Source organism: Phalaenopsis equestris, unplaced genomic scaffold (genome assembly GCF_001263595.1).
Source record: "Phalaenopsis equestris unplaced genomic scaffold, ASM126359v1 Scaffold000750, whole genome shotgun sequence".
Classification (NCBI taxonomy): domain Eukaryota; kingdom Viridiplantae; phylum Streptophyta; class Magnoliopsida; order Asparagales; family Orchidaceae; genus Phalaenopsis; species Phalaenopsis equestris.
The window spans coordinates 243,542-257,461 of record NW_018165190.1 but is presented as its reverse complement, the minus strand read 5'-3'; the positions used below and the strand labels follow the sequence as shown (position 1 = coordinate 257,461).

Below are 13,920 nucleotides of genomic sequence, written 5' to 3'. Positions count from 1 at the left end.
TATCGAGGCATATTCAGAATACTGGGAAGTATTGCAAATGTATTATAAATTATGCATTCGCACTAGGTGTGCATACATTCTAAATTATATTCAAATCTTTGAAACAAAACCTGCATGTATGTGCTCTAATTAATTTGTCAATGTAATCTAAAAGAAAAAACTATTGAATAAACCAAGAACAAAATAAATTCAATTTTTTTCCCTCTTTGATAACTGTGCAATCATTTTTGACAAGAAGCAAACAATCATTTTAAATTCAAAAACTCACTTTCCATGCCAAAAATGATTTTGAAAATGGTTCACGACGTTATAATTCAATCATAAAAACATGCTTCAAACAAATCATTCTTGCGATGGTCATCATTATCAGACATTATAATCGAAAGGGATTTATCATAAAAATTTAAGCTTGCAAATTAAGATCACATAAGAAGAAAATAGCCATGCATTGATTAAGATGCATCAGCATCTTAAACTAGAGGGGAGCTTATTATCAAAACACTCACAAATATTCAATCAAAATTATCTTCTAGCTCACGTATTATAAAAGGATATGATATTTTTTAAAAATATTATAAAATTTTAAATATTCAAGAGAAATAATTCATTTCAAGCTTCAAGAACATATCCATCGTCCACATTAGCCTGCGATGAATACAAAATTTAATATGGTTTAAGCTCGTAAAGAGTCAATATTGAAACTCTTATCAATAAAAATGTGGCATATATCCTCTAACCGGATTATTATATCATAAAATGATACCACCAAGTTGTGCTTACTACCAAAATCTTCTGGCTAAATAGTTCATCATGAAATGACAATTATAGATTATAGTCATCACCAAAGCTAGAAAGTTATTCGAGAGCTCATCTCTCTTAGAATGGTGAAGCATGCTTGTAGGGAACAAAACGCTTTATTAACCAACTTAAAATTATCCCCTTAGGTAAACGTCTAACTCAAATTTACAAGTTTCCCTAAGATAACATAACACGCAACTATTAACAAGGATCCTTCAATCAAATTTAGCGGACTATCTTTATTGACTTGGTAGATCAATGTTCATGATAATTTGGGATGAAAAAATTATTAAATTTTAATTAGGCACATTACTTTTCCCTGACTATGAGCTCTAAACTAGCAATGATAGTTTTTTTTTCCCTTCTAAGAAATAAATCTTTGTTGTGAAATTAAATATTTAGTGCCTGTTTTATGACAGAGAGGGATAATTATAGGAGCAAAAGCCGATAGGAAATCTCAAACTAGATTATTAGTTCAAGCAAAATAAGGGCAAAATATCCAAGTAATGTCTTATTATTATTTAAGAAAAAAAATAAGGACAAGCAAGATTTTTATCAAATTCAAACTGGAGCAAAGGTAGAACATCATTCAATAAGTCACAAGCTTGCTCAAATAAAAAAAGTTTAAATGTCCCAGCAACTCAACATCCAAGGATAGAACGAATTGTGAACATCCAATCAATAAAATAACTGCATGAAATAGTGAAGATCACAGTATGTAAAATTAAAATAACCATATAACACTAATCTGTAAATTTAATTAAATCAAATGCAAAGGCAAAGTCACCTTGATTAAAAAGTAAGAATATAGCATCATTCACGCTACCTAGTTACAAGTGCAAATGACACATTTGCAGTCGTAAGTGGAGATGATTAGAAAAGAAAAAAAAAAGAGCTGTTGAATGAAAACTTAATGGGAAATTTACATACATACCACATAATTCTTATGGATTTACATGTAGCACCTAAAATTTGATATTTACAGTTACAACACATTGGTACTATAAACCTACGCATAAAAAGCTGCATTTGACTATTGAAAGTTAGTAGAAGTGGTATTTTTTTAAGCAATGTTAAAAAATTGAGTGAGATGAATGTAAATATTAAAGTTTAGGTGTTAAGATAAGTAAATACATAGAATTGTATGGTATGTATGTAAATGCTCCAAATTTAAACTTCACCAGCAAGATTATTTAAATATTTACATTGAAATCATTTTCGGGAAAAATTTGGGAGATAAAATCCTGAAAACGAGCAGAATAAGCTTTAGGATTCCCTCCAGATGCAGATTTGAAGACACTCCCCACACGCTTAGCCATTCCATAGAACTGTAGTATATCTGATATTTCAAGGAACAAAATGATGTTATATGTTCTCCCCTTCCTCGAAGTTCTAAGGTTTGACAAATTTCCAATTCCATTTTTCCTGAATGCCCGTGCCAACAATTTCACTCCAAACTTTGGTTGTGTTCTGTAACAAAATCAGTACATCAATTTTATTTATACCAAGAAACTCTTAACCATCAACGCATTTTTTTATGAAATGGTTAATTTCATCAAGAATTCTATTATCGTGTTCATTCAATTGCATTTTTATGATGAGTGAGAATATGGAAAGTTGCATTGAGGAAAAAACAGTGATGCCTGCTAAAGTTGCATTGGCACAATTTTAGCTTTTTTTTCTTCACATTCTGGAACACCACTTTATATATATGGGCATGCAGATCTCCATTTTAACCTCCTGATTGTTATATTATCATTACATGCAGAATGGAAAACTCGTCCCATGCTCTTCTTTTCATTTAAATTGAATAAAGATATTGAGTAGGAATCACTGTAGAGGTTTGTGATAGTGAGTCTGTTTTACGAGTGAGATTAAGTCATTCAAAATCTTAAATATGTTAACAGAATATTAGAAATAGTCAGGATTTGGAAACTCTAAGATATGCAGTGAAAAAAAGTTTTATGGATAATCTTTTTTTGGTAGATTATGACAGTTCTCTTTTTGAGATTAGCCATTTTGGTGAAAGTAAATGCACATTATATATGGCAGGTTACATATGTATTTTTGTGAAGTATAAAAAATATTATGTCCACCTGTCATGCTATCAAAATTTTCATAGTGATTTGGGCAGATCGTGAGAAAAATTGGCAAAAATAAAGATTCAGCAGTTCCTGAGATGAGCATAAGATCGCAAATGCAGCACTTGACACAAACAGCATGGAGAAAAAGGATTCAAAGCTGGACCAAAATATTGTGAAGACTTGATCGGAAAACCAACTTCGGACAAGTCATAAAACATCAGGAAGACTTACTTATCAGTACTGCTGCTGGATTGTGTACTATCGGTGGTCAATAAATCCTCATCTGGTTCACTTAGGAAACTTCCGTCTCGAGAAGAAATACTCTTTCGATCATCTGAGAATGAAGCAGGAATATAATTTTAGTAAAAAGGTTGTGCCAGATGGCTAGCAGGCTACTAGCCGATGAGCCGGTAATAGGTCCCCGTGCTTTCAAGGATATGATAATATTTTTTAAGAATATTGGATATGAATTATGCTCAACCAAAGAGTGGATGTGAAATTCATAAGAATATTACTTCCAACCAAACAAGTTGGATCAAATTTAGACTTGCTACATTTCAAAACACTACTTGTTTTGCTTCCAACTAAACAGCTTGAATTAATTTTAGCTCAAAAAAAAAAACTTATAATTTGTTAGACTATTTGATCTTCAACTAAGCACATAATCAAATTGTTATTTCATGGCTTTTACAAAGCAGATATACTTTGGACGGCATAAGACTTCTTTAATAAGAACTGACAACTACCTCTGGCTGATCTCTATCCAAAACCTTCAAGAACAAAAAGTATTTTAATTCTTCAGATGAAATAACCAAAGCATGCATATTTTCTGCATTTACCTGTGTTTAGTAGAAGATAGTTGTTGAAGAAAAGAGAGATTAAAAGGACAACAAGAACTTCAGAAGATGGCTCGTCAAAAACAAAATGTAAAACTACATAAATATTTGCTCAAATTCTACCTGTAGAACTTAGGGGCTGTTTGGCAGCTACTCGGATTTAAGTTATTAGGAAATCCAGTAAATCTGGATTTCATAAATGCTTAAATGGTTGAATCCTAAAAATTGTTTGAAAGTGAATTTAATTAAATCTAGTAAATCATGTAAAACTGATTCGTAACTTATGTCAAAATTTAAGGGGCTGTTTGCGATCTACTTTTGTTTTTTTGTTTTTTTTATTTTTGAAAATAAAAAATAGGAAACAAACATAAAAACAGCGTTTGCTTATCTTTTTTTGTTTTATTTCTGTTTTTTATTTTTTGGAAGAACACTTTTATTTCTAAAATACTAAAAACAGTAAAAAAAGCATATTTGTTTCTATTTTTAAAACACCAAAACAGCACCTCGCCCCGTCTCGCGATAGAGCCGACCTCACAACCCCCTTCCCTCTCAGCCTGAAACTCTCGCCTTCGTGTCGAAGGCTTGCCATAGAGAATTGTGTGGTATGTATGTAAATGCCCCAAATAGTAAAGCAAAGAAGCCATGGAAGGTGAACAGAGCAGCGGCATCGGGGACAGAGGCCATCTCCTTCACGCTGCTAACATGCATTTGAATCTCCCATTGCCACTTAAGCGGGGAAGTGCGATCCTTCAGCAAATGCCATGGCGCGAAAACCCCTCGGTTTGCCTTTATTAGAAGTTGGAGGGATCTTGTTAGCTCCTTTAGTGAAAGAGCAGTGAGAGGAGAAAGATATTCTAATTACAGAGAAGGAGAAAGCAAAGATCAATTAATATCAACATTGGAGGTCGAATTCAAGTGTTCATCTTGCCCGAGAAGGAAAGCAACTCCATAAGATTTGTTCATTAGAGTAGGCATTTTATTTTTGTGAATTTTAGCCTCCTAAAACCGACATGGGCTACGAGGTGCTGCATTTGATTCTTAGGGTTTCCAAATCTATCTTCCAGCAATTTCCTACAAAATGTTTGCATATTTTTTTTATTTTTTTAAAGCATTTCTATACATCATGTACATAGATGAAGGCGGAGAGGCTCAAGAATTCATATGGCTGATTATCTTCGCTGAAGTGATGTTTTACTGCTAGCTAACTGATTCATCCTTTTTTTTGGGAAATAGTTTGAGTTCAACGAGAGGGATCATACAAGCATATTAGAATAGTTACATACAAATCACTCAATTTGTATGTTTTTACATATCTAACACCCATGCTTTAATTTTTACGTATATATCACTTATGCATGAAAATGTGCATTTCATTTTTCTACAGCTAAAATAGTGATATTTTTGATGTGATAGGAATCAAAACGAGTTGTTAAGCACTTATTGAGACAAGAAAATTTTGAATAGTTGCAGCGGAGCATTGTGTTATGTCCTTTATCTTTTTATTGAGGTGAGAACTCATTTATTAATTTGAAATTTCAAGAGGATATTAGCCCAATAAATGTAAGAGAGTTGCTCCCATTCCATTGTAATTCCATTGTATAGGCATTCCATTGTATAGGCCATTATAGTTATGGTTGATGTTGTTTGAGCATACAAGATCATTGGGACTCATTTCTAGTGTTGTTGATTAAGACTCATTTGTTGTGATTTTTTGGACTTGTTAGATGCTTAGGGGATTTGTTGGAGATAAGCTTGTAAGGTTCGAGCTTCGACACATCGGCAATGAGAGATTCAAATCTTGTTTTCTGTTTTATGTTCTAATTGCTCAAACGTGTTTGTTGTATTTATTTAAGTTTGACTTAAAACAAACGTCACTTCTTTCTTAATGAAAATTTTATAGTTGGCACAGAAAGAGGATCTACATCAACTCCTGCCTCACAAAGTGCTATTGAAGTTAATGTTTCTCAATCTTAGTTGCAGTAGATGACACTATTTTGAGACCGTGTTGCCAAAGACTTTGGAGCCACACACAACTGAGTTTACTAATTAGCTTGTATTTTTTTTTATATCTTATAATGTTATCAATTTAATGTTAGCTTTATTTTATTTGGGGTTAAAATATCATTTGCTTTATTATCAGACATAGAAAGTGTTATTTTAGTCTAAAATTAAAATGCAACACCCTCTGTTGTGCCGAGTTTGATATTTTTTCTGTAAAATTATGATAATTTCTATATATATGAGTATGTCATTATTTACATAGATATTTTTTGAAAAATTATAGGATTTAATTAAAAATATAGAAAATATCCAACCAAATATGTTTTATATTTTTTATTTTTAAAAATAAATAAATCATAACAATAAGAAACACATTTTCTAGAAATATAAAATAAAAAATAAAATAGACTAAACAAAACAAAAACAAAAAAACAGAAAGTGATACCAAACACTGCCTAAAAGTTTCATATTTGTTAGAATATAGAAACATAATTAAACTTTGATTATTTTATTACTACAATAGATACTAATTAGTAAGTTTAATTTTTTTTAATTTAATTTTTTTTCTAACTATGCTAATTAATAATTAATTTTATTGATAAATTAATTAATTATTAATAAAAAGTTTATTAAACTAACTTACTATTTATTAAGCAATAGTTTAACATTTATCAATTACTAATTAATTAGAATTTAACTAACAAAATTTTATTACTATTTTTTATTATTTAACAGTTAAATAATTACAATTAAATTTATCTAATTATAATTAAATTGATAAAATAATTATTAATTATTAATTATTAATCAATTAAATTGATAAAATTAACTTAAAACCCCTACTCCCCTCTGCCTGAAATCCTTGCCTAAATCACTCCATCCTCTCACAGTTTCCCTAAAGACCATTTCCCTCTTTGCCATAAGCCCTTGCCTATGTCCCTTCCCTATCCCAGTTTTTCTCAAATCCACCGCCTTCATGACCGAGTCCTCGCGATATAGTCGTGGTTAGAGTTAGCTAGAAAGGCAACAATGGTATCGCGACAAATAAAGACCCAAAATTCCCATCTTTCTCCTTGTTTCGCTCAGCTCATATCTGAATCCATTGAGGAAGATTTACTTCACATCTTACTTTCCATGTGAGCGCACTTTCCTGGATTTACTAAATCGAACAATCAATGGGATTTAGTAAATCCTAGATTTACAGCTGAAAAGATTTATCAAATCCGTGGCTTTATTTTGTCCAAACAAACCATCTGCCAAAATTTAGTTTAAATCTAGGTTAAATCCTGCTCTAAATCAGTAACCAGACAGCTCCTTAGAGATTTGATTAAAAAAGACTGTAGAAATGCCAAGTGTAATGCATGCGCTGAAAATTAATTTACTTAAAGTTTTTGACCAGGAAGAAAAGCAGCAAAAAAGAAAAGTACATAAACCTGTATAAACGGAGCTTTTAGCAGGATCTCCAAGTGTTGTAGAGGGGAGATGTAATCCAAGCAAAAGACTATAATCTGTAGCACCTATTTCTTCCAAGAAGTTGCAGTCAAGTTTGACTTGCCTGTAAAAGAAAAATGCAAGGAAAAACAATGTCCGAAAGACAACGTTATATGAATTGATGTGAAGCAGTCCACAGCCAGGCTGTTAAAATATAATCGAGAGGGTAAAAGCTATAACGAAGAAAAGCTCAATCTACCAGCGTATACATATTCCTGGATTGGATAATGTTCGGATTGGAACATCCAAAATTTTAGGGGCATTTACACACATACCACCCAATTCCTATGTACTCACATATCTAGCTCCTAAAATTCATTTTTTACATTTACACCACCCAAATCTTTCATATCACATCAAAAATACTTCTAATTTTAACTTTTAAAAAGTGAAATACACCTTTTAATGTGGGTAAGGTGGCATGTATATAAAAGTTAAAGTATAGATGCTAGGCATGTAAATACATAAGAAAAGAGTGTTATGTATGTTAATCTTCCTAAATTTTACTAAAACGTTAACACTACATCATATATAAAAATGACAAAATAGAATAGATATAACTAAAATTAAGAATAAACAAGATTCAAGAGCATAAAAAGGTTACATAGTTCATAGAAGCAATTAAAGGGGTCTTACGATATAAACATGTTTCTTATTGGTGTATCAAGATGAAAAAAAATGTCAAGATCATCCTCATTTGTGCTGCTCTCCTCAACTCCTGTTCTGCTTGAACCAGACCTGTTAAATCCTTTGAGATCAAAACGCTTATGGATGCACAGATCTGAGTGAAGCACGTTTCCCATAACAACAAAATAAACCTGTTTGAGAAAAAAACGTTATGCACTTCACCCAGAGAAATTTAAAAAAGAGCAATGCTTTTACATTTATGTGGTCCGTTAAACATAAGAGAAGCACAATATACATAAGAGGAGCACAATATACGAGAAGGTTGTGGGCCAACTTCTGTATTGGAGAAGTACGTAAAAAATATTGATTTCGGTTGGCGAGATGAGTGTTTCTCCAAGAAAAAATTAAATGCAAATTCTGCGTTAAGCTCTGAATGATTTTTTTTATTGATAAAATCATTAATTTCATATTGGATTGGTACAGCCTAATTAAATAATACAAACTAAACTAGTTCAGTATCACTTGTCACAGGTTCTACTGTGAAATACACTGCATTAGAAAGAGCTAGAACTTTTCTTGTTGGCCCAACTCTTATTCCTGTGATAAAAGCCTTTCTATAACTTTAAAAGGAAATAATGTAACAAATGATGATCGTACACTTGCAATTTGTTTGTGCTGTTTTTTGTCAAATAGTCCTTGTTGAGAACACATAATGCACAGTTATAATGGAAATACCATTTCAAGCATGTTGAAGAGATTGACACTTCTTATGCCTGGCCAAAACAAGTGAATTAATACAAGGGGTATTTACATACATACCACACAAGTTTTAAGTATTTACATATATGACACCTAAACTTTCATATTTACATACATAACACTCAATCATTTAACAGCATATAAACAATATCATTAAACTAACTTTTAAAAAGTGAAAATACACATTTTCATGCATATGTTTATAACACTAAGGTGTTATAAATGTAAATATCAAATTTAGGTGTTAGATACATAAATACATAAAAACTGTATGGTATGTATGTAAATTTTCCCTTAAGAAAATCTATATATAGAACTCCAAAAGAGCAAATAGCTCGATATGTTCCCATTTAACATAATTTTTTATATAATTCTACTCAAGGTGTGACATTCATTTCAAATTTGTCAGAATTCGATATCAATTATATTTGCCAACTCCATCAAAATTAACTGGACCGTTGGAATGATATCAATTAAAAAAGGTTTTGTAAGGATCATGTTTACATGCACGCATGTTTATATTATTAATCAACAGGCATACATGCATGTTTATATTATTAATCAACATGCATACATGCTTATTCATTAAATATACACATCTACAACTTTGAATAACTTGCATGCATGCATAAATGAGAAATGCATGGATGAAGTATGAACCCAACACCCGCATAAAAATCTACGGAATTATATTAACCATAAGTGCATTAGAATCTGTACGCATCATGATAGATCCAGACAAATTATTTTTTCTTTTTAATGAAAAGAAGGCATGCAAAGATTTGCATGAGCTGGAAATGGAGAGATTGGACCTAAGCACAAGGACGTAAAGGGAAGTTTACATCAAGACCCATAGGAGAATTAAGAAATAGAAAGGTTACATACTTTAGAAAAGGGTTGACCTGTCTTCTGCCGTCCAGATGGCTTCAGAGCATGAAGCCCATAAAATTTTGATAACAAAGTGTTCTTGTATTTTCTTACATGGTGATAATAATTTGGCAGCTTCTCTAAGAAAACCTGCATCAACAAGATAAAAAAAGAGCACTAAAATTTTAATATACTCATCACAAACATCATCAGACCCTTTCCAAAAATTTGATTTCAGCTTTAAGATTCCAATTTTGCCACTCTTTTTTTTTTTGGTGCAGCATTTGAACCTAGAACCAAGCTGTGAACAACAAGTGGCACTGCAATCAGTCTAATCAAACTTTGGGCGCTTTCTTTTAAGCAAGAAGTTGGGCTACTTATTGTATTCATAATCACAAAAATAAACAATTAAAAAAATATACAAATATAAAAAGGATATATATTATGCAGAAAGTTAAAAAGTATTATATGGGTTGAAAAAATTCTCTTGGAGGTTGGTTTGGAAGGTTTGCCAAGGAAATACTCAACATGAGAAACAAAAAAGATTAAATAAACCATATACTTTTGCGAAAAATATGGCTTCAAAGAAAGTCTCAATGCTACTAGTTTATGCTGATAATACTATCATGACAATTAGTGACTCAGTTTGAACTTTGAAGTCAAAAAATTAGGCAAGTTAAAATACATCTTGCATTAAAGTTGCAAATCTTAACATAGAATCTTCATATCACAGATAAAAATATTTGAAAAATCTGTTGAAAGAAATAGAAAAGTTGGGATGCAAACTTATCAAAAGCCATATAAAATTTATCATAAACCTGGATATGCTTTGAAATGGAATTCTATTTAAAAAAGTGAAATACCTAACATTTAAAGCTTACAAAAATGTATATTATACAATTGCTATGAATGATAGGAGACCAACCTTAAAATATTGCACTTTTTAAAAGGCAATAACGTACTCTCAAGAAATAAAATATACAATAGTGTGGCAAGAAATGGTGAATTCATATCCATGATACTGGGAAGCTACAAACTATTATGCTTTGCAAATAAGTCATCAATATCATGTAGTTGAAAATAACTTTACAAAAAAGTTAGATAGTGTTTGAATATATACTCCGTAACCCATGCGTCATGTATAGTATAAAACCAATTAGGTCATTCAGCAACACATGAGTCATGTATAGGAGACCAAACTGCTTTAATTACATAAAGATTAGGATGCTACATAAGTACCTTCTGCAAATTAATTCTTCTAAAAAATAAATATTCAAGCTTCTCATTACCCAATAAGCTTGAGGGGGTACCTTCAGTTCAGATTTGCTTATGGTCCTGATAAAAAATTTATCATCATTAGGCAAATAAATTCTAGAAGAATTTTTCCTGTATAAACCAAGCTGGCGTATTGTCTCTTGAGCACATATTGAGGTCATATAATCATTGCCATCAATTTTCCCATATTTTTGAAGAATGCTGCAAATTCAACAAGTAACGAAGCAAATCACTTGGCTGAAGGACATTCAAAATGCAACGTAGTTACATATATCAAAAATAGAGAAAATGGAAGTAGAATTTTCATTGTAAATCAAATTATTGAGTATGGGTCCATATTATTTGCTTAAATCAATGAAGTTTGGAAAAACAAAAGCAATATCTTCCTTTTATGTTTCCTCATCGTTTACATCTCTCGGCTGAAGTAGATAAAATAACATTATTAAACTTCATGCATTGCAATTAATTCCTATCTTTCTATTATTGTAACATGGTTTGATGCATGGAACTAGACATAAGAACTAGAGATGGGGATTAATTGCAAATTCATGCTAAAACGTTTTGAATAATTTAATGAGATTGCCAAGGTTCTAGGGACCAAAACATATAGATTGACCATGATTTTCATGATTTTATATTCTCCGATAAATAGGATTTAAAATCTAGAGTTAGAACAATTAAGAATAATGCTATAAATGTTAAAACCAAGTGGAAAAACGATGTACATTAAAGTTAGGTTATTTTCATCATCATTAGGCTTACCTAAATATGTGAGTACAGCTACAGGGGTCCTTTATTGTTCTTAAAGACTACATCCGATATTAGCTCTACTTTACACAATTTTTTTTCTCACAACTATAGTTAATCCTTTTATGTTTAATCTTATTTAAATACCTTAATGGTGCATGGAGCAGGAGTTTACCGTGGACGTGGTACTACAATTGCTACAGTGTCAAGGAAATCTATATCGCAGGTGGAGCCGAAATAATCCTGTTTTCCTTTCTTGTGCTTTATTTCTTACTATCCTTCATTTCTTTTCATTCATTTCCTATATATGCGTTGTATTAAGATTTGAAATTTAGTTTTTGGCTCAGAATTCTATTAGGGCAGCTGTCGGCGTTTGTTTCTCTGTTCAAGGGTTGTACGTTTGGGAGGGCACCGACTGTATCTCTCTCTCGATGTGGTGTTTATCTTCACTATCCCTTTTCACATCTTCCCTACGTAGCTCCCGATCGCCCTCCACAGCTACAGCCGCCCCCAAATAGCCGCACTTCGATGTTTTCCCAGTTTCCCCAATTCAGCCATCTGTCCTCACTGCCGCGAGTCGTCCTCTTGTTGTACCATAGTTCCTCGCATCCCCCCGTCACTTCCGCCGACATTTCAACTCGCTACGGCCGCACGAAAACAACATTTTCTTGTTGTTTTATGTTGTTCTAGGCACCCAACCATCCATTCCACTCCTTCTGGCTTGCTACCCTGGCCACAACTCCTCCCCTTCGCGGACTTCGTCCACATCCTTTCTTGTCACCGCGCCTTCCAGCCTTCACCCACACTTTGCAACATCATCGGAGGGCCAAAACTCTCGCGATCAATGCCACCACCCCGAGATCCACCCTAATTAGAATATTTGTGTCCTATCTATGTCCTATTTTAGGTTTATAGGTGTCTTATGTTGTATTTTCCCATTCAAGTGTGGTGCTTTAACCGAACATTTGCTTTCATTAATAATATTTGTCTTTTCCATTGTGATTTGTGTTAACTCCAATATCCATTGGTATCAGAGCTAGTTCGACCATAGTCTTATCCTTGGGCTTCCAAGAATGTGCCCCAACCCAAGCCACTTCTACCAAAAATTTTCTTTTCTATTCCCAAACCATAGCCAAAACTTTTCCTAATGCCCCCTTGTTGATTTTTCAAATTAGCAACCTTATATCATATTTTTTATTTTTTTTATTTTTTATCCTCTTTCACCTCCCAACCCTAAACCCTAGCTATGCCACAAAGGTGATACAAGCCCGAGTCTAATACAACAAGAGATGCGCCAACTTCAAAGGAGGCTTAAGGACATTAAAGATGAAACCAAGGGGGAGATTACCCTCGACGTGATCTAAAGAGCCGAATGTGAGAACGGAAGAATCCGAATATAACGTGGGATACACAGTGTCAGTTCCTACCAGCTTATTATAGACAGAATGTTCATACCTTAGCTTCAGAAAGGGAGAGACCAGATCCTCGAGCAACCACCACATCTTCTAGGTAGAGTTCAAACTTTGGATGTTACAGTCAAAGTACACCCAGGACAACATCTAGGACAACACACCCAAGCTAACCCCATTAGAGAAAACGTTGATTCAGAGTAGAGAATAGGTAAAACAATTTGTTTCTCTAAATTTATCACAGTCACGAAGTGTTGCCAGTGTCACAAATTTGGGCATGTTGATTTAATGCACAACCAGGGGATCTATTTCACTGAGCAAAGCGTTCTTAAAAAACTAGGTAATGACACAGTAGACACTGAAGACGGTGATGACACAAAGAAGGAGGACCAACTTCCAGTTGGGGAGGAAAAGATGCACATAGTTCCAGTTGAGCCCATGGGAGAGGCTCCAACCAATTGCAGGGTGAGTGTCGAAGGCGGTCTTGAGTTCAAGGAGCTGACAATAGAGGCATGACAACCCCATATGAGAGAAACTCAGACTATTCAGATCTATAGACTCATTCCTGAGTTGACCCTACTAAGGAAGAACCAACATGTTAGAAAGAAGGCTTTTTTTGTGTCATCTCAGGAAGATTGCATGGAGTTATTCAGATGTTAAATTCAGTTTAGCATGGTACTTATCATCAGATGTTCAGACAGAAGGGATGAACCGTAACTTTGAAATTTGTCTTAGGAACTTGATGGAGAAGGAAAATTTTCAATGGGACCCAGACCTTATCAATAAAAAGTGGTATCTCTTGCGTCGGTGCTAATGAGATTGGTACAGTCGGCCACAGATTTCACCCTGAAGTTAATTTCTCCTTACATACTTGTTTATCAGATATACTCGGACGAGTATGAGAGTGGAAAAAACCAATTACAGATTTAATAGCTCGAGGTTTGGTTCTTGAGGATACTCAGTGTCAAAACAAGATGGATACATATTCTATCAAGATGTGTTTTGGAATGCCAACACCAGCAGGAA

At 33.1% G+C, this 13,920-nt stretch overlaps 1 protein-coding gene across 2 annotated transcripts in view; it reads right to left on the bottom strand.

Moving 5' to 3' along the window:
• Nucleotides 1-1,949: 1,949 nt before the first annotated feature.
• Nucleotides 1,950-13,920, bottom strand: part of LOC110030677 (phosphatidylinositol 4-phosphate 5-kinase 10-like) — a 39,237-nt gene continuing 27,266 nt past the window's right edge. For both annotated transcript variants that reach the window (XM_020733515.1, XM_020733516.1), the window contains 6 exons: nucleotides 10,774-10,939; nucleotides 9,482-9,613; nucleotides 7,847-8,028; nucleotides 7,153-7,274; nucleotides 3,114-3,216; nucleotides 1,950-2,268 (listed from right to left, as the gene is read on the bottom strand). In XM_020733515.1, the coding sequence (XP_020589174.1) occupies nucleotides 1,992-2,268; nucleotides 3,114-3,216; nucleotides 7,153-7,274; nucleotides 7,847-8,028; nucleotides 9,482-9,613; nucleotides 10,774-10,939 (982 nt within the window). In that variant the 3' untranslated portion in view covers nucleotides 1,950-1,991. The remainder of the gene's footprint in view (nucleotides 2,269-3,113; nucleotides 3,217-7,152; nucleotides 7,275-7,846; nucleotides 8,029-9,481; nucleotides 9,614-10,773; nucleotides 10,940-13,920) is intronic.